The sequence below is a fragment of the Phocoena sinus genome, chromosome 1 (genome assembly GCF_008692025.1).
Source record: "Phocoena sinus isolate mPhoSin1 chromosome 1, mPhoSin1.pri, whole genome shotgun sequence".
Classification (NCBI taxonomy): Eukaryota; Metazoa; Chordata; class Mammalia; order Artiodactyla; family Phocoenidae; genus Phocoena; species Phocoena sinus.
This window is the reverse complement of record NC_045763.1, coordinates 76,139,058-76,160,048: the sequence shown is the minus strand read 5'-3', so window position 1 is coordinate 76,160,048 and position 20,991 is coordinate 76,139,058. Positions and strand designations below refer to the sequence as shown.

Sequence of the window (20,991 nt, the reverse complement as noted above, 5' to 3'; positions counted from 1 at the left end):
AAATTAAAATTTTTAAATAATCACACTTATCATAATACAGGATAAATTCAATTGAAAAATCACCCTGGTTAGAATATTTTAAAGTAACATCGTGTGCAACTGAAAGATTTTTCAATCCCATTTTAACTTATTTCAAGAAATATTCTGTACAACAGAGTTCCAAAGTTCAAGTTTTTGCTTTTGGGAAATAAAAAATTCCTGTGATGAACTGACCATTGTATATATCACAGTGAAAAGAACTCTACATAGAAATGTGAAGAAAGCCAGGTTCTAAGAAACTATGTGATTTGAGAGTTTTAATATCACTGGGCTCCCTGTTCCTTCATTAATGGAATGATGAAGGAGACTACACTAAAAGATCTCTGAGAGTCCCTTCAGTGTCTGCAGTTATGTGTCATTACATTGAATTGCAAAACCCTGATCTTTAATATCTGTGATGCTTTCCCTGTCTTCCATCGTTTCATTAACAAAACTACTAGATCCAGTTCAGACTAGATAGGATTGGTCTCATCTGCTAGTAGAGCTTAGAGATGTAAGCATCCAGGCTGTGAAAGCAGAGCTGGGTTTGAATCCCAGCTGTGCCTGCTTCCAGTTATGTTAACTTGAGTAAATTACATAGCCTAACTTGCCTTCGTTTCCTCATCTCTAAACTGGAGGTGATGATAATCAGATTATCATGAGAGATTAAGATGATTATTTAGCACATGGTAAGTGCATGCTTTTATTATTTCTACTATTACTATTACTACTACAGAAGATAAATGGATTCTTAAAAAACATCTTCTAAAATTCAAGGAAACCAAAGTTGTATGTGATAAAAGGTAAATGTAGGATACAGAATATTTTAAAGTTTATAATATAGGGCAGACTGCATAGGCCCAGATAGCATTCATTTTTGACTTGGAAATATGTACTGTAAATCTACGAAGAGGGAAAGAGAATGGCGATCTCAGCTTGCCCTAGGAGACAGGGTTTTCTAGGAGAGTGACAGAAATGCATGCAGCATGACGTGACCCAGAGGGGAGCATTTGGTAAAACTGTTTTGGGCAGTTGCATAGAAGGAAATGAGAACATAGAAAGACCAGAACACAGGAAGATACTAATAAGACTGGTAGGTTTTATTTTAACAAAGAACCAAAGAGGATAAACCTTCACCAAAAAAAGAAGGTTAAAGGAGCGTACTGCAGTGAGATCAGATGACCTAATTCTAGACACTCAACTTCTCTGGGCTTCATGTCCCTTTAAGGTCCTTTACTTTCTCTTATTTTATGACTTTCCTTGTTTAGGAACCCAAAAAGGACTTTGGTTGGGCCTTGGGTTAACCTTCTTAATCCCCAAAGGGCAGGGAATGATAGATTAATAAAGGAAAAGATAAGTGGTATTGACTTTAAGGAATACCTAGAATAGGCTGTTTTGTTACTAAACCTGAGCCAAACTTAGTGACATGAAAAGTACTCTGACTTTCCTTTATCTGTGTAGAAAACATGTCTTCCAGATTTCCCCATTTGAGTTGCTTACTTGAACTCAATGATATATGAAAATACCATCAAAGAAGAGGAAGCAGAAGTTTACAACCAAGATCTAAGAATTTTGTATTTAAAAATTGCCACCCTATTTAACTTTGACTAGTGATATTATCACTTTAAGGCAATAATAATGTTAGAAACTCCAATTGAGGTAGCTTTTATCATGAAGGTGGACCTAAGTTGGAGTAAGGTACATCCTTATATTTCTTACTGTTCAGTCAGCCTTAAGGTATAGTTATCCTAATTTCTACAAAACTTCCTAGTTTTATTAGGATTTTCTAATCATGAATAATGCAAGTAGATACTGTGGAGATACATTTAGAAATAGATTTTTTTTAATTAAAGATTTTTTAACCAGTGTTCACCAGATAGTACATTCATAGATAGGCTAAGATGAGCATTCACATTTGATTGTATGCTTAATCACAGTTATATCATTAAAGGGAAGTACATTCAGAGAACATCTAAGTAAGATTATTATAGGTTATAAAATGTGGGCTTCTAATTTAAGATAAGGAGGATTTTATTATTTCCTGAAAAGTACTTAGAAGGTAGAACCATGTATTTTCCTTGTGGCTTTCTGATTTTAAATGTATCATATGATTTATAGCATTCCAGTAAATTCAGAGTGGAGTCTTTTTACCAAATACTTGGTATTGCCAATTTCCAGTGGTTGTGTTTTCCATTCTTGAAGAGTTTATGACAATTGTCCCATGATATACCTGATCAGCTAGATCAATCTTAAATGTTTCCCAGGCTTTAGCTTTGCCATATACAACTTTTATTTTTAGGTTTAGTTGATAATAGAATGTATGTCTAACTCTAAAGAATTTGTTGCTGATCTATTTCAGAGTTTTCTTTCCAGAATACACAGGGTTTGAATTTGTATCTTCTTATAAAAGTAAATATGTCTTCTTAAGTAAATCCATTCATTCATTCAGCAAACACTTAGTAACCATTGTGGTCCAGGTGTTGTTCAAGACATTAGGCTGATAGCAGCAAGCAAAACCGTTCCTATCTCTGTGGAGCTTACATTCCCAGTGGAGGAGAATTCATGTAAGGTACCCTCTTGCCACATCATTTCTCACCAGCTTTCTGTTCTCAGAAAGTGAGTGAGTGTTTTGAGGCAGAAAAGCCTATGTTGGTAACACCAGGCACCATCAGAGTCAGCCATTGTATTGCTGCTAACTTACTACTGACAAGTTAGGATACTCCCAGCTTTGATACTGTCCATTTAATTGTAATTTTTCAAATCTATTGAATTTTAGACCTATATTTTACTTATTAATAGAATCATTTATTTTTCATGAAGAAATTCAGATACATTTTTTATGTTTACTTTGCTGCTTTGATGTTTATATAAGATCCTGATTTTGATAAAGATGTGATTTAAGCTATTGTGGGATGATTCTTTCCAGATTTACTCAAAAGCCATTAATTAAGCACATTTACTCTCCTAGGCATATAAATAAAAATTGGGGTTTATACAAGACTGAGTAGGGTACAGTTCTGTTGTAGCAGAGAAAACAGACATGAAGTAAAGGTGACTGGGGTACCTGGCACGAATCTGTCTTCTGAGAGATGGAGGTTAGGGCACATTGAGTTTCAAGTAGAAGTGGCATCATTTTCTCGAACGTTATTTTCAAAAAGAATGGCCTTTCTATACTAATCCCTTATTACTAAGCTCCCTTCACAGTAAGATTATATCGCATTCCAACAAGAAATAGTAACTCCTTCCAGAATACATAATCTGTGGAGAAGTAGACGTTATTTTACTTTAAGAGGTTCCAGGTTAGACTTTGTAGACCAAAAGTTTTACCATTACAAATACTAAATTTATTAAATCACTACTTCTCAAACCTAACACAAATTATGAGATGTTCCAAAATAACCTTTTTGCTCTTATCCAAAAACCTACATCAAAGTAGATTTTCTATAAATTTGAAATAATGTTATAAATTTGATGCAGACCTTGGAAAGTTACTAAGTTTCTGTTTTCCCATCTGAAAGAGGGGATCAAGCCAAAGGTATTGCACTGTTGTGAAGATTGCTTCCAGATAATGCATGTCAGCTACTTAGTATGGTGCCGGGCACATAGCAAATCAGTCTCAGTAAATATGTATTATTCATGTATTACAAGTTGCAGCATTTAGGTCAACATCTTGCTGAGTTGACTCAATGAATGTAAGAGTTTTTGTTGTTTTAATCCTAGAAATTACTTTTCTTAGTATCAATAAAAGGAGGAAATCTGTTTTTAAAAACAAGTTCTGTGTGGCTGGCAGTTGACTTACATATTACTTTTTGAAAAATAATGGCTTCTTTCAGCCAAATGATTTCTTATACTTCTGGGAAGTACTCTAAGTTCAATATTAGCTATGCTCCCAACAGGTCACTCACCACTAACCACAAGGGGGCAGATACCCAATCATGTTAGTTTACATTTCTTTTGACATAAATTAGTATTGGAAGAATATGAAGCTTCAGGGGCTACTTTATTTAAGATGTCATCAACTGTTATCTCTGTACAAATGACTCCCAAATCTAGAGATATTTTCAACCTTTCTCCCAGACTTCAAATGTTAGTTTGCATGTATCTTCACTTACACATCTCATTAAATCTTAAACTCAACATGTTTAGATCTCATCACACCACATCCATTTGTTCCTAGTGTGTGTTTCTGTGTGTGTTGTTTTAAATGAGGATTAAATGGACTGCTGATGTACCTGACATCTAGTAAACAGTCAATAAATGTTGACAGTCATTCCTTGTTATTGGCACTGTCATTCTTCTTGCAAGCAAGGCATATGACCTTAGAGCCATCTTTCACTTCTCCCTCACCACCCTGCCTTACGTGGTCGGCCTCCATATGAGCCTTCTGTATGTTCTCTCCATTCTTTTGAGAAGATTATTGTTTATCAGTGTCTACAGTGGAGCCTATCCCTTCCCCTCAACTGGATGTAATCCTTATCCTTTGAGCCTCAAAAACTTCTCATAGGTTCCTGCAATCCTGTCTTATATTTTATCCCAATAAAACATCCCATATGATGATAAACTCCCTTTTGAAGACAGTGGCTGCCTTAGGCATCTTCATCTTTATATTTCCTGCAGTGCTGAGTCAGTGACTTTCCCATAATAGGAATTCAGTTTTAATTTTTTTAATAAGTAGTGTACTAATGCACTTAAATATATGTGTGCCTGCTATGTGCTAGGTGTTGATACCACTTTAATACTCTAAAGCAGGGTTTGGACAGCTTTTTCGCAAATGGCCAGACAGTAAATATTTTTGGACTTGTGGGCCATACAGTTGTAGTTGCCAATCCACCATTGTAGCACATAAACAGCTATAGTCAATACATAAATGAATGGGCATGACTGTAAGACTTTATTTACAAAAACAGACAATGGGCAGGATTTGGCCTGCTGACCATAGTTTGCCAATTCCTGCAGGCTTCAATTCTCAATATATAAAATGAAAGAGAGAGAGAGAGATTGTTAAAACTACCAAGTATAATTTAAAGTTTCTTCATGGGTACATGTATATGTATGGCTGAGTCGCTTTGCTCTGCACCTGAAACTATCACAACATTGGTAATCGGCTATATTCCAATATAAAATAAAAAGTTAAAAATAAATAAAAATAAAAGTCTTCGCAGTCCATTAAAAATTAATTAATTAATTAATTAATTAAAGTTTCTTCAGAAAAAGTAGCACCTGTTCAGAGAACAGGCTTTCTGATACGTAACCTTGACCTAAAGTATCAATGGGTTAAGACTGATCAAGTCTTGAACCTGCTGTATAAAAAATAAATAAAATTCAAAAAAAGAAAAAAAAAGATGAAGTCTTTATTTTTCATTTATTCAGATAATATTCATTGGGCACCTTCCATGTACCAGCACAGCACTAAGCACTAGGAACACATAGACATCTAAAAGACTAGCCCTCAAGATGCTCACAGTCAAGGAGGGGAGATAGGTGTGTGATAATGTTACAATAGATATGTGTTTAATACATACGGCATAGCAGGTGACCAGTGGAAAACATGGCATCTTTGCATGTCAGTTTTTGATTGATGCACAGACCAGTTGCCTTTACTCTGCTTCCAAAAATTGGCATATAGAGCCAAGAGTTGAGACTTTAAACCCAAGCCAAATTAAAGCTTTATCTAAGCTTTGATTTCATGCACGTCACAGAAGATTATTACTCTTTTTGGAGGGACTACCCTATTGTACGTGCAGATTCTATTAGTTGTTTCCTGCTGTGCTGGTTGTAGTTAATCATTTTGGAACACTTTTTTCTTTTTTTATAAAAGGCAACCAGCAAAAGAATGAGCTATTTCTCTTGGATGATTTTATTTCCGTGCTGAGAGGATTTTTTTTAAATAAAAAACTGAGGTTACTTTACTTTCTTTGGATCTGTAACATGAAATATTTAAAAATCATTCACTCTGAAGTTAAGAGGTAAGACACTTTTTCCTACGCCCTTTTAGAGAAATTGGTTTCTCTAAAGGCCTCAAGTAAGACCCACCTGACGTCTTTTTGACTTTTGCTAACACCCACCCACCAGCAAGCAAAGACCCCCTTCTACCTTAAAGCAGAGTGACCTCCCAGTTCACATTACTTGCTCAGATTCTGACTTCCTAGAGTCTCAACTCTGCCTGCAAGATACCACCTCTCAGACTTTGTTGATTCTAAGAGTCTAGTCTCTTGCCTGCCTCACCTCGTAGTCCTGCCAGGTCCCTCCTTGCTTTTCACCTAGCCCATACCCCTACTGGCCAATTTTGCTACCTTACCATAAGCATCTCTTCAACTGATCATTTAACCAGTATTTCTTTTCTCAGAACATTGCTTCTCAGATTTCAGTGTCCATCATAATTATCTAGGACAGATGAAAATGTCGATTTTCAGCCCACCCTCAGAGTTTTTGGTTTAGTCAATCTTACCTAGTACCCAGAAACCTGCATTTGTTAAAGTCTCTGCCTCCTGAGGGACCCTGATATAAGTTATCCCTGGGACCACACTTTGAGAAACACTGCCAAGGATGATAAAATCCTTGAGGACATTTTTGAATCCCATACAAGTGTCTAGCATGTTTTCTATATAATAAATATTTGGTAGATGTTTATTCAGTTGAGTTGTTGAAGTTGTGTAAAGAAATATGTCATTTAATATTAGGATGAATTTTTGAAGTCAGATTTCTACATCCTTAAAGATACTAGTCTGTACCCTTTGCCTAAGTGAACTGGAAGTAGAAAATTAAGTCTTATTTCAGGCTTACAGAGAATGATTGAAAAGTATATTTAAAGATACTCTAAATAGGAAATGTATAATATATATGTTAAAAGTTAGGATTTTTAAAAAAATATCCTGCCATTAGAACTGAAGACCTTGGAAGTTAAGATTATTTTGATAATAATGGTACAGAATTAAATATATGTCAGAGAACATTAAAGGAATTCCAGAATTTCTAAGAACAGCATTAACTACTTTCAGATGCCTTGTCTTATGTAAATAGCCAGAGACCATTTCTGCCTTTTAGTTAGATCCCTTGAAAATAACTGTGATGAAGGAAGGGTTAGTGAATAACAGCAGTGTGCTCTCTAGATGAGATTACTTAAACTTCCTTTTATTTTCCTTCTGGAATTTAATTCTGGCAATGAGTTCTGCAGAGATAAATGGGGGAAATCACTTAATCTAAGAGTCAGTTGTAAACAGCCTTGCATGTAGTAGAAGATGCCATCATCAGCACTCACCCATCACATTAAGAAATGCATTTCCAGTAAAGTTTTACTATAAATGTTTGTAATATATTTGTGTTTTGATCAGTTTTGTACTAATAATAATTATTCAATCCAGAAGAAATTTTAACATTTAAAGCCTTAAGGTCATAGGTAATAAAATTAAATTTTTAGCTTACATACACATTTTTGTTACAGAGAAGTGTGATTGGGCTATAAGTAAAAGATTTTCAAGCATAAATGTATCAGTATTCAGGATAAAATTCTGTGGAGAATTGGAATGGAAATACAATCAAGGGAAAAAGGAAACTATATAAGATTTCTAACTATTAAGGAAGAACTTGTTCATGCAGTTTTTAAATTGATGATACTGGTACCATTCCCATTTTACTTAGATTCTAGTGAATTTTTATAAGAGTGATGTAACATTTTCATTCTAAACCATCAATATTTACACTATACCATAAATTACGTTCTTTATATCTATTTCAACTTGTGAGTAAAGAAATTAAATGAAATTTCAGATGTCTGTTTTAAAATCTACAAAAGTGTCATTGTTTTCTGAAATTATTTTAGGTTAGGTGTAAGCAGGAAAGTGTGAAGAACCTGAATAAGTTTTGCCAAATACACACACAAAAAAACGTTTGCTGCAAGGGTGATTTAAAATCGGGGTTAAATCTAGAGGCTGATGGATGTCTTTATGGAACATAATAAGTATTAATGACACCCCCTTTTTTTTTTAATATATATATATATTTAACATATTTATTTATTTTTGGCTGTGTTGGGTCTTCGTTGCTGTGCACGGGCTTTCTTCGTTGTGGTGTGCAGGCTCCTCGCTGCGGTGGCTTCTCTTGTCACAGAGCACAGGCTCTAGGCACACGGGCTTCAGTAGTTGCAGCATGCAGGCTCAGTAGTTGTGTCTCATGGGCTCTAGAGCTCAGGCTCTGTAGTTGTGGCACGTGGGCTTAGTTGCTCCACGGCACGTGGGATCTTCCTGGACCAGGGCTCGAACCCGTGTCCCCTGCCTTGGCAAGCGGATACTTAACCACTGTGCCACCAGGGAAGTCCTAATGACACCCTCTTATTGAGTGTCTCCTACTGTATTTTAGGTACTTTGTTAAGCATTTTGTATACACTATAATTATGTTACACTGTACATATATTATACATTATAAATATGTTTAGTTGTACGGAGAGCCCTGACTGCAGCTTTGTAACCACTAACTGGTGAAACCTAGATCCAGACCTAGGCCCACCTGTCTCCAAAGCCTTTGCAATATAGCACATGCCTCTCAGCGCCATAAATGACCACAGTGCATGTTCTTAGATTATGTGGAACCCAGCCCCAGTTCTTCGTTATCCCTCTTTGGGATTATTGATTGTTTTCCAAAGTGAGAATCAGGATCAGGATGAGTACATGCTCAAAATGGTCTTAACCTTTGGCCACATTTTGGACATAGACTCTAGAACAGCGGAAGCAAGGGATCATTTAAGGACTAGAAAATGTTAGAATCAACCTGAAGAATGTCCACACACATAAAGAAAATATGTAGAGCAGGGTGCTAAATACTTTTATCATCTCAGAGATGACACGTCCAGTGATGGAATGGGTTTCATATGTGGCCTTCTGCTTGAGGCAGTTTTATGATAAGACTTGTAAACTTAGCTCTAGGGAAGTTTACTCTTAGGTAGCTCTAGGGAAGCTGAAGCTCTACTAGTTGGCAGAGCTGGGTGAGTGAAGTTTCAGCTGCTGTGAACTTGAGAAATTTAATTTGAGAGGCTATACTGAAAAGTAGATCCAAAGTGATATTATGGTCAAATTCTTAACAGATTATAAAGACTACAATTTCCATAGTAATGATCTCATTTCAAATATGTACTATTTTGATCATTGATTAAGGGAATTATGTAAAATATAAAATGAGAGTTTTCTCTAAAAACTTGGAAAATAAATTTTAACCCTCAATCCACTAAATTTATCCATTCTAGTTATGTTACATAATAATTTATATCTAACTTTATATACTCTTCAGAGAGAGTAATGACATAATTAATTGATATTTCTAGGTGATTCAGATACTTCATTTTAGCCAAAGTGCTTCACCTTTTCAAGCAGACCTCTCACTGAAATTTATACATACCAAAACTGTATGAATTCTATGTGTATTCCCATATCCTCTACCTTGTATAGGTACTTTCTTCCTAGAAAGCCTTCATCTTTTCATCTCTAGTGAATACCTAATAGTTCACCATTGTATTCCCAGTTCCTAGAACAGCATCTGGTACATGGTAGACCTCCCTCAGTAAATATGTGTTGAGCGAGAAATGAGCAAACAAGCAAAGAGTTGAGTGAAGAACTCAAAAGATTGGCTTTACAGTCCTAACTCTGCATCTCCTTGAGCAACCCTGAGCCAGATACTCCTCAGGGCTTCAGTGCCCTCACCTGGAAGACAAAAAAAAGTAGCTTAAGTTCTTTGTAACTCTAAAATAATATAATTCTGTGGTGTAGTTAATTCATGAACTATTTAACTAACATTTAAGCAGAAGTTTTTCTGAGGAACGTGATCATATTTTCCAAAGTGATATACTTCCTAATAAAGATTGAAAATGTAAGAGTCTGTACTGATCAGACTCCTGCATTTAGTCTAGCACCAGAGGAAGCATATGTTTTGTTAACAAGAGTAAGGCTAATTAAAATTTCCTATGTTAATTAGGAGAAAATCCATGGAGGAGGAGGGATTTTAAGAACCAATTAAGGAGGAGGAGAGCTAGAGTTAGCAAATGAAGTGCCTAGATATTATAGGCACTATAATATTTGAAAGAACATTTGGAGGTGAATAAGGGACAAGAAAGAAAGTTTATTGAGTATCTACTTAGCTTTAGATTTCTATCCTGACACTTATCCCAATGAAATGTGATAGTTTGTTTGTTGACTGGCACTCCCAATAAAATGTGGGGTTTATTTCTATGAACTTCCATTACCTAGCAGACTATCTGTAATGGTAGACACTAAATAAATATTTGAGGAATTGATTGATTAATGAAGCTAGGCACTGTTCACATTTTCACATGCATTAATTCTAATGAAGTACATACTATATCTCTACTTTACAAGATAGGAATCTTAGGCTCTGAGAAATTGACTTAGCCCAAAGAAACCAAGCTACAGTTGCAAAGCCTGGATTTGGACTCAGGTCTTTTTGGCTTCAAAGTTCATGCTTTTTCTACTAACTAGCCCATCATACAGATCATGAAGATAATCCCTGATAAGTATGTTATTTCCCTGCTAAAGGTGCTAAATTACCTTTGAAGTATAAAGTCTTATTACTAATATCAGTTTGGCAAGTTACACTTTAGAAACATTTTCACCTGTTACATTTAATCTTTATAAGCTAGCTGATGAGTAGATAACCTTTCTATCATTATACTGATGAGGAAAACTGAGTACCCTTGAGGAGTCACAGCTTCTAAGGACCTGTGATAAGATTGGAACCCAAGCCTTCTGCATTTAAAAGTAATTGAGCTTACTAGTGAAGATAAGGAAAGCCTGAACAAATAGCACCTAGAACAAAAGCCTTGTAAGGCCCTCTTTAAAGCATGTTTTAAAATGTGTAATTAGTCACTTTATTTCACTGCATCCCATACCTTTTGTCATCAATAGACAGGATGATCTGCCAGCGCATTTCTGACCGTAGAGCTTTCTGAATGGAGGCATGTGTCTGTGCTACCCCACTCATGACTGGTGCCCCACGTCAAGTATGTGGAGCCCTCGTTTACACATTTACATAAATTACGTAAAAGTCCCAAAACAAAGTGCAGCAAACCACTAATTCAGTTACTGTTATCTTTTTAATATGAAAACTAGAGAAATTAGGTAAGAAAAAATTTAACTTTGACACAATCTACTTCTAATGTGACGTGGACAGTCTGAGTTGCAAAAATTGTCACACAGGAGTATTTGGAGAAATTTTAAATAATACCTTTTACTTGTAAACAGAAGAGTTAAAAAACTCTCTGACCCCTGTACTTAGTTTGGTTTTATATGTTTTAGTTTGAATGTATGTATCTTTTTTCTCCTATTCTGGGTCTTCATTAACAATCTGGTTTCTTTCTTCCTTTTCATTTGGATTTTAAAAGCTAGTTTGTTCACTTAATCTGTTCTCTTTCCGCTCTATTAAAATAAGTTTAGTACTTTTAAATTACTTATTTTAAAGGAATTTGGTAAGTATGAATCTAAAACATGTAGTTTATAATACATTCAGGAACCTTACTGAATTCAGTTAATACCAAGATGAGCCATACTTTATAAATGTTTAGCTATCGGATAACTGATTTATATTAAGGTTAAGTTTTTTAAACAGCAAGAGATTCAACTGTGTACGTTTGGAATCAGTTAGTTGCACTTTTAACCTAGAAACCTAAGTTAAGAAATAAATACAAACGACTATTAGGAATATTGGTTAAGTGCTGCCTTGGGCAGACAAATATCAAAACTTGTACAATTTTAGAGCTGGAGGGATCTTGATGATCACCTCATCAGATGACCTTATTTTATAGTGGAAAAAATTCTGTGGCCTAGGGATTGCTATTAGATTGTTAAATTTGGAGAAAATTCAAATTTAGTTTAAGTATTTTATTAGGGGATAGAAGGGGAGATGATCTAAGGGGTGCCAGTGATCAGGTGGGAAATAGAATGGTTTGTGACTCCTTTTTTTTTAATTATTCTCTGTTTCCTTTTGAGTTATGGGAAGTTAAAAAATAAATCCTAATTTGCTAATGAAGTGCAGAGAAAGAAGTACAAGAACTTGGCCAGTTTCTTTGAAAGTTAGTAACAGAGCCAAGATTAAAAGCCTACCCTTGGGGGGCTTCCCTGGTGGCGCAGTGGTTGAGAGTCCGCCTGCCGATGCAGGGGACGCGGGTTCGTGCCCCGGTCCGGGAGGATCCCACATGCCGCGGAGCGGCTGGGCCCTTGAGCCATTGGCCGATGGGCCTGCGCGTCCGGAGCCTGTGCTCCGCGAGGGGAGAGGCCACAGCAGTGAAAGGCCTGCTTACTGCAAAAAAAAAAAAAAAAAAAAAGCCTACCCTTGAGTATCAAGACAACTTTTATTTGTATGATGTCAAACACTGTAACACCTGTTTAGCCTACTGAGCTATGCTGCCCTTACAATGCCCCTGTGAAGTTGCCTGGAGCAGGGTCAGCTAGTGAGCCTGTGAGAGTAAAGCAAATGAAATAACAAGAGGAAATGTCTGAGAGGGTCCCTAAGGGTAAAATAAAAGACAAATGTTGGTATCTTAATTCTTTCAAACCCAAGTAGTTTGTCTTGTGGTAGCAGAGCCCTTTCACTAATGGGAACACCAGAGTTCCTGAAAATTTCAAAAATAGATGAAGCTGCCCCTTAGGATTCAGTGACTTAATGACTTGCAGAGGAGCTAACACCTAAATGTTTTGGGCAATGCCAAGCTGGACTCTACACCTTGCCTCAAGGTAATGGAAACAGGAGGATTCAACGTAGTTGTAGCCTCTTGGAAGTAAATGTAATATAAAATAATAAAAAAATGAAAGTTATACGGAAAGTTGTAAGGCTACGTTTAAAATGCAAAATGCATAAAAAGGCAAATAAGTGTTTCAGTGCTTACATAAGAAGTGCCATTCTTTGTTACTGAAGAAGTTCAGTGACTTTGTCCTGAACTAAAGTTTCTGTAAGAATGCGTTGTTATTTTAGGTAAATACAACTGTAAAACTGTGTTCATGGCTTAAGTAAATGAGCTAACAGTTTCTGTGTTTTATCATTTAGCCCTCATAATAACTCTCTGAAATGATACTGCTGTTATCTCCACTTTCAAGCATGGAAACTAGGAACTAGAGAAGTTAAGTAACTTGTCCAGAATCGCAGACCAGTAAGTGATGGAGCCAGGACTTTAACTCGGTGTTAGACTCCAAACCCAAGCAACCACTAAAAGTTACTGCTTCCTTTAACTAAACCCCATGTCCCACAATGTTACCCCATCTGTGTTTAATAGCCTTTCTTTATAAAACAGTTTACATAATTTACTTTTTAATTACTGGCAAATATTAATGGTAGACTAAGAGTAACCACTCATAGTAGAAAAAGAAATTCAGAATTTCATTGAAAAATTATCTAGTGAAGTCTGACCTGTTTTAAGTGACAGACTGGAAAGCTGAGGCCTTGAAGCTTATTGACACTCAATAGCAATATTGCTGTGATTAGAAGTTTACAACATCTTCGGGTAAACACTAAATAAAATTCAGTGGTTCCCATTAAAACCACACAACATACCAGATTTTCACTGCATTTGAGTGAAATATTTTAAAGTAATTCATTATAAATTCTTACATAAATCTTTACATTCTAAATACTTTGTACAGAGCCTGCATGGCACATAAAATAGGGACCAATTTTATTAATAAAACAAGTGTAATTAATTATAGTTTTAAGATTGAAATAATGTATAACTTATTACATGGTAATTTTTAAAAATCTCTGAATGTTCCTCTGCTGGGATCATATTTTGTATTATATCAGCATTAATATTAGGTTCTGATTACCATGTGGCTTTTGAAGAATTCTTTTTTTTTTTTTTTAATTGTTTCAGCTTTGGAAATCTAGAGAAGCTTAATGAAGACTTAATATTTTAAAAAGAAATAAAATGCCTAAAACATTAGGTATACACTGAAAATTATTTACGAAAAAAATGAAATAAGTGTTGATAGAAAACATTCCCTGATTTGGGAAATGTCTCTTAATAGAAGCCTTATGATTCAGTTAAAATGCACAGAAGATAAGTTGCTTCAAGTGTTTGTAGGATACCACTTGAAAAGTTCCTATTTGAAAATTCAAGTCTTGCTTTCTCTTAAGAAAAATTTAGTTATATCCACTTTATATTTTACTTTATAAGTTAATTTTATACTTTTATATCTAATTCAGCCTCTCTCTTTTTTGTATAATCACTGCTAACTTTTTAAAAAACACTGCTTCTTTCAAAGGGAAATAATGTGTAAAAAATGTGATGCATTTAATCCTTGAATGCTGGAAGAACACTTTTAAAGTATTGTAAGCACATCTGTATTATATTACACAGGGAAAAGAATGTATGCACTCTGTGGCCTATGGGCACGAGGGTGGCTGGTTTAGGAAAACTGAATATTTTGCATTTCAAGTTTCTTTTCCACATAAAAAATATTCTATGATTCTAAAGTGAAGAATTTAATTCCAGGAGTGGGGCATGTGGTCAGGCAAACAGGAGTAAAGTCTTGGTTTTACAAGTCCTCTCACTTGTCACCCACTTCTTAAAAAGAAATCAGTTTTTATAATGGGCTCGGCTTTGCACTTTGTTAAGCACTTCTGCTTTCCCTTATTGGAAAAATATTGCACAGGACAGACTTAGAACACAGAGAAATCACTATACCAAGAGTTCTTAGTAAGTGTGCTGCATGTCTGAGTCAGCTGCAAGGTATGGTGCAAATAATTTGTCACTAATTAAGAAATATCAACGTTTGTATGATTTACTCTTAAAATTACAGCAGATTCAAATGTATCCCGATGGTAACCTCACTCTTGATCACTGACTGGTATTCCAGTGTACTTTCTTGAGTGGAAGGGGAAGGGATGGAGTTCCAGCTGTCAGGCCTGGTATCCCTTGGGATGTATGTTTTGTATGTGAATATCATCTGTCATTGGTGGAGATGGAGAAAAAAAGTTGGAGAACTTCTGCACTACACTGGTGAAGGTGTTCTCTACTTTCTCCTCTTTGTCGTGACGTGATAGTCACTTGCTAACACATTCCCTTATGCAGCTCCTAGTGAGCTAGCTGAAATTCCACCCCTTTATTCCTACCTCAGAAAACAAGCAAGGGAGAATGCTAGGGGCATGCAACTTTAATCAACTAAAAAAAAAAAAATTTTTTTTTTTTTTAAGTAATGACTTGAGAATTTCATACTTCAAGGAGTATTACCATCTAATTACCTGTGACACATTTACTGGTTATGTCATGATACCATGACAAATGAACTCCATATTTCTTAAATTTTGTGCTTTTACCTCATTCATAAATTCAAACCTGTTTTTTTTTTAATTTCAAAATAAAGGAAAGCCAAATTTAATTATATGGTAATATATATTTCCAGAAAGTATTTATAATTTAGAATTAAGTTTTTACAAAAGTATTTTGTAGCCATTTTAGCACCATATATTACTAGGAACTATCATGGGATAGTTGTTTGGTTTTCTTTTAAGACTCAAACTAAATGTATTTGAGGAATTTGAATTTTTAGCTAGTCAATATTTTATCCAAGAAAAATTCATTTTATAAAAGTTAGCCTTTATCCCTTATTGATATGAAAATGAATGACTTGTTCTAGAGCTTTCCTAATGTCAAATTATTTCATATACTTTTGATTTAGCTTTAGGACCTCTATAATAATCGCTCTTTTACCTGATTATGTTGGTAAAGTTACTATATTATAAGGAAATAGCTGTTGAATTGATGTCATTACCATTTAAAATTTTTTAATGTAAGGGACTCATATTTTATTTACAAGTAATTTCAAATAAAATGGTATTTTTTGGTTTTGCTTTTTTACTATAAGATATTATGAAATGGATCCTGACAAAACTCTCCTTGACAATTTGAGGAACAAAGTGATCATTGAGTACCCAACATTACATGTGGTATTAAAAGAATACAGTAATGACATGGAAGTTCTTCACCAAGGTAAGTGTAAATTTGTTCCTGTAATGCTTAAATAACTCTAGTGAACTGAAGCAATTACATTATTGTCTTTATATATTTTCCCACTGTACCTACACACCTAACTGAATTTACTCTGTAACTACAGATAATACTGTAAAGAACCATATGGTTGAGCTGTTGCTTCTATTCTGTTTCAGAGCATGTAAGCTTTCATCAACTTAAAATGAATGAATCGGTTTGAATGTCTGGCTGTAAAAGGATATACTTTGCCTTTGGGGAGTTTTGTGTGTTTTTGTCTTTTTTTAAGGTAATAGTCTTCAAGTAACAGTCTGCCTATGATCAGATAAATTTACTCCCTAATTAAAATTCTTTAGAGATTCCTAAAATGAGAGATTACAAACATTTTTAGTATTCTGCCTTATAGAAAAGGGAAATGTTTCAAGGGACATTGTGTTTAAAATTTGGACTGCATTTAGAATAAATGGTGCCATTGCCTTGACCCTTTATCTCCTTTTCTTTTAAACCGACTGGTTTTACTTTCTCTGATTTTGTTTCCTTGGCTATATTCCTTGGCATTTTAGTGATTCCTTAAAAGTAGATACTTTCCCCTCTTTGGTGAGTAGTGGAATTGGGAGAATTTATTAAAACCAGAAACGATATAAGTAAAATGTTAGTGTATAAAGTGACTTACCCATATCTGCATTTACTAAGTTAATTATGTTTCAGTATGTAAATTCTAGAGGATGAATAAAATTTTAAAATTACTTCTAAAAAGAGAGAGAGCTACTTACTTAACTCAAAACCATTAGATAGCACTTTCAGCTAAGAGTTATAGGTACAGGACAAGTTTCATTGTAACAAACTCCAGAGGGCCATAGAATCCTTGGATTGGATTGAACCCTATTTTTTAAAATATCTTTTGAAATATGTGGTTCAGGTTTTATTGTTATACCATCATTATGGACTGTAATAGGCAGTAACCTTTGTTGTAAGGTCTTCTCTGTATGTGTGTATTTTTTCTTTGTGAAAGTTAATAGAATTTTTTCTTTGTGAAAGTTAATAGAATTACTTTTTTTCCCTAAGTGGCCAAAATTTTGTCAGTGCCACAATGTGAAACCAGATTTTTAATTGGCACACACAAAGTTTCTAATAATCAGTTATATGTCTCTAAATCTTTAGGTTAATTCTTTTTTTTTTTTTTAAACATTTTGAATCAATTGATTTTTTTTTTTGGCTGTGTTGGGTCTTCACTGCTGCGCACGGGCTTTCTCTAGTTGCGGTGAGCGGGGGCTACTCTTCATTGCCGTACGCGGGCTTCTCATTGTTGTGGCTTCTCTTGTTGCGGAGCACGGTCTCTAGGTGCACAGGCTTCAGTAGTTGTGGCACGTGGGCTCAGTAGTTGTGGCTTGCGGGCGCTAGAGCTCAGGCTCAGTAGTTGTGGAGCATGGGCTTAGTTGCTCCGCGGCATGTGGGATCTTCCCGGGCCAGGGCTCAAACCTGTGTCCCTTGCATTGGCAGACAGATTCTTAACCACTGTGCCACCAGGGAAGCCTAGGTTAATTCTTGACTTTATATTTTTTAAAATTTGAGAACATCCATTTTTATTTTCTCAAATTAAGTTAGAAATTTCAGTTCTAAATGACCAATTTCACTTTTTTTTTAAGCTGTGTAAAACCTTACTTTTTCCTTAATATAATTCACATAGCTCTCTCTCTCTAAATGTTGGTTTCAGGGAAAGTTGTTTAGTAATGTGGGTTACTGGCCAGAGCAAACATTGTCTGTGTAAATAACCACAGCACACACAGTTCCTCTTTCACCTTGTTTAGGAATGCACATTGAAGTAAGGCTTCCTGTCATGAAGCAAAAAGAAAAGGCTACTTTTGTAGTGTACTTGGAACCTTATGAAGTAAAATTTGCTATTTTTTGGTGGGTATACGATGTTTGGCTTATTTACAGGAAGCTCAAGTGACTCGTGCTTTCAGTATAGAAGATCATTTAGGGCTGCTGAAGCAAAGAACCAAAGAGGATCTAGCAGGATTTTAAGGACCATATCAGTGTTGTCACATAAATACACACACTTTAAAAATAATGCCAGGCCTTCCTGTAGATGCTTTTCTTTGTGTAAGCACTTCAAGTTGTCTGTTTCTTTGTACATTCCCACAGTGTTGGATGTTCTGCAGGGTGGTCCCTTAATGCAGGGGGAGGGTTGTATAAGAACAGGGCATTTTCTTTGGAAAGCCTTGAAATTCTTTCTCTCTCCAGAGGCAAAAATGTTGGATTTTGATCTTGAGTTCATAGCAAAGGTGTCTCTCTTCTAGTTTGGGAAAAATGTGTTTCTGGACTGGGATTCAGTTGTTTTTCACACTTGATGATTATTATAATGTTTGTTATAAGTCTAGATTGCCATAGTTTATTTTTTCAAAAGTCTGCCTTTTCTGATGGGCAATAGACAAGTTTTGTTTGCTTGCTTTTTGCTTTTTACAGAATGAAAAGGGTTGACTGGAAAAGGTTAAGCAGTTAAGGTAGCCCACTAGGTGTAGAGTGTAGAGAGCTGCTCACCCACCTTGTATCAATCCAGTGGGAGGTGCTCAGAATGGTGTTACTTGTCTCACAGGTCCTTGTTTGCCAAAGTTAGCTGGTAGATTTAAATGACACAATGAAAGCATCCTACATTTCAGTCTAAGGAAAAAAGAATGGAGTTCCATCAAAAGAAGAAAACTGGGCAACTTCAGTAAGCAGCGAAAGGAAAAGGTGTTTCCCAAACTGCAGTGCCAAACAGCACAAAGCCCATTAACTTAAAAATACCAGCAAAATATTTGTCTCTGTTATTCTAATATAACTCAAAATTAGAAAATATCTCTGTCTTTTGAGGAGTCCAACCCAAAAATGATTACTTGAATTAGTGAAAATAGTAGCATAGCAGTTACTTACATATCAGTCTCTTCTTTTTTAACTTCTTTTGAGTTTGGCCACTCCATGCAGCTTGTGGGATTTTAGTTCCCTGACCAGGGATCGAACCCGGGCCCTTGGCAGTGAGAGCATGGAGTCCTAACCACTGGACTGCCAGGGAATTCCCACTTCAGTCTCTTCTTGGGCCAATAAATCCTTTCATCCATTCTTCCTCTCTCCTCCCTCACTCCTGCTTACCCCCTCTTTTTCTTCCTTTCTCTTTCTGTGTGTGTGTGTGTGTGTGTGTGTGTGTGTGTGTGTGTGTGTGTGTGTGTGGCAGTGGGATGGGGATGGAGTTTAGGCACAAGAACACACATGTAAATGCCACAGTGCAATAGGTTCTATAAGGGTTTCAGTGCAGAGAAAGCCAGAGGAGAAAACAACTAACTTGTAATATCGTGGAGATACTTGAAGGACTCTGCTAGAGTTTATGAAATTCCACAAGGATCAGGACCATATCTTGGATAGAACCTATTTCAGTACCTTCCTCATAAAAAGGACTCAATGGACACCAGTTTGGTTGCTGGTACAATTGTACATCTAGGTACCATCGGCATACCCCAAGGAACTTGGCAACTGGAATATGAGGCAAGATCCAAGTTTATGGTTCTGGCATCAGCTCTTATTAGCTGGGTCCTTGGCATTCACTCTGCTTCTCTGAGCTCTATTTTCTTTATCTACACAATGGAGATAAAGGGCTATAAGCCTCAAGCAAAATGATCTCTATTTTAACCTTAACAATTTTCAAAGTGTTTATGTGTTATTTCCTTTTAGCTTCACTATACAGTGAAATAAGTGGTGCGGTTACTCTGCTTCCCATTTTTCAAATTGAAAAAAGAAACCTAAAATTTGGAGTAACTTACAGTTATATTGATTCAGCATACATGCTACCCTGGGGGGGATAGATATAGGAAAGAAAGATCCAGTGTCTATCCTCAAGGAACTCTCAGTTTAGTTAGTGAATCATAGTCTTGCTGTAGTCAAGGCAGCTCCTTTAAAGGAGTTCCATTTCTGCTCTGAGTCTTCTTTCCTGTGAAAAGAAGGAGATGGAGATTAGCTAGTCTTCTGTCAGCCCACATTCACTCAACATATACTGACCCTCAATTTTAAGTTTAAAAAAAATCATGGAAAAAATTTATTCCAACCACACTTGGCCAGCCTCTGTGATAATAGTGGTCTATTCAGTGGCAAAAGTATTGGATCCTACCCACACTGAGAAGTGACCATTCCCAAGTCTTCCACAGAGTCAGGAAGGATGTTACCTCACAAAATATAATTGCCACTTTCAGACATCATTTCTCTATTTATTGTGGCCAGAATTGTATATCCCAGCTGCCTGGGACATGACATGGTTTTTCTGTCACCATGAGCAGTGCTGTTGGTATGCATCAGAAGGGAGGAGAGAAGAGGGGAAAACAGAACAGGCTAAACAGAAACAGCATAAACACTTGACTGTATGTTTACTTATTTTTTTCAGTGAAAGGTGAATCTACTAAGAACATTGGCAATTAAAATTGAGCACTTCTTTTGGAGGAAGAACATGAAAATTCCCAGACAATTGCAGAGGACCTTGTTGGAAGATTTGGGGGTATTGTCGCTTGGTGGTTGGAAGTTTTTGTTTCTCTGAAAAGTAATTAAACAGTCTTGAAAAAAAAATTTTTTTAATGTATTTTCTAGCCTCTTGAATTGACTCGTAAGGCACAGGCTTTAATATGCTTCATCCTGTAGGCCGAAATTTTTGTTATTTGTTAGTTTGATGCAACACCAAACCCAAGGATCACCTGTGTCAGCCACAAAGTTGGCGTTCTCTTTAGTGGAACCTCACTAAACAGAAAGGCCATGTGGCAGACCATCTAGCCACAGGAGGACTGGTCCATCATTTACCTATTCTTGTCTTTGGGATTATATGTAACTTAACCTCTTGAGACAACTGGATGAGTCTTTTATACTTGGGTAGCACCCAGTATGATGTCCTTTGTAAAGGGTTGTCTAAATACTATGAACTGCTATTTCTTATATTCATTTCAGAAAATCAGTGGCTCCACATTGTTTGAACCATCAGTGCT

At 35.9% G+C, this 20,991-nt stretch overlaps 1 protein-coding gene across 3 annotated transcripts in view; it reads left to right on the top strand.

Moving 5' to 3' along the window:
- The window catches only part of ZNHIT6 (zinc finger HIT-type containing 6), a 54,916-nt gene extending 34,335 nt beyond the window's left edge, over positions 1–20,581 (top strand). For 2 of the 3 annotated variants that reach the window (XM_032624801.1, XM_032624793.1), the window contains 2 exons: positions 15,873–15,997; positions 20,403–20,581. In XM_032624801.1, the coding sequence (XP_032480692.1) occupies positions 15,873–15,997; positions 20,403–20,437 (160 nt within the window). In that variant the 3' untranslated portion in view covers positions 20,438–20,581. Of the gene's footprint in view, positions 1–13,059; positions 13,163–15,872; positions 15,998–20,402 lie in introns of all 3 variants that reach the window. The other variant, XR_004348741.1, reaches the window with a different exon arrangement.
- Positions 20,582–20,991: the final 410 nt, after the last annotated feature.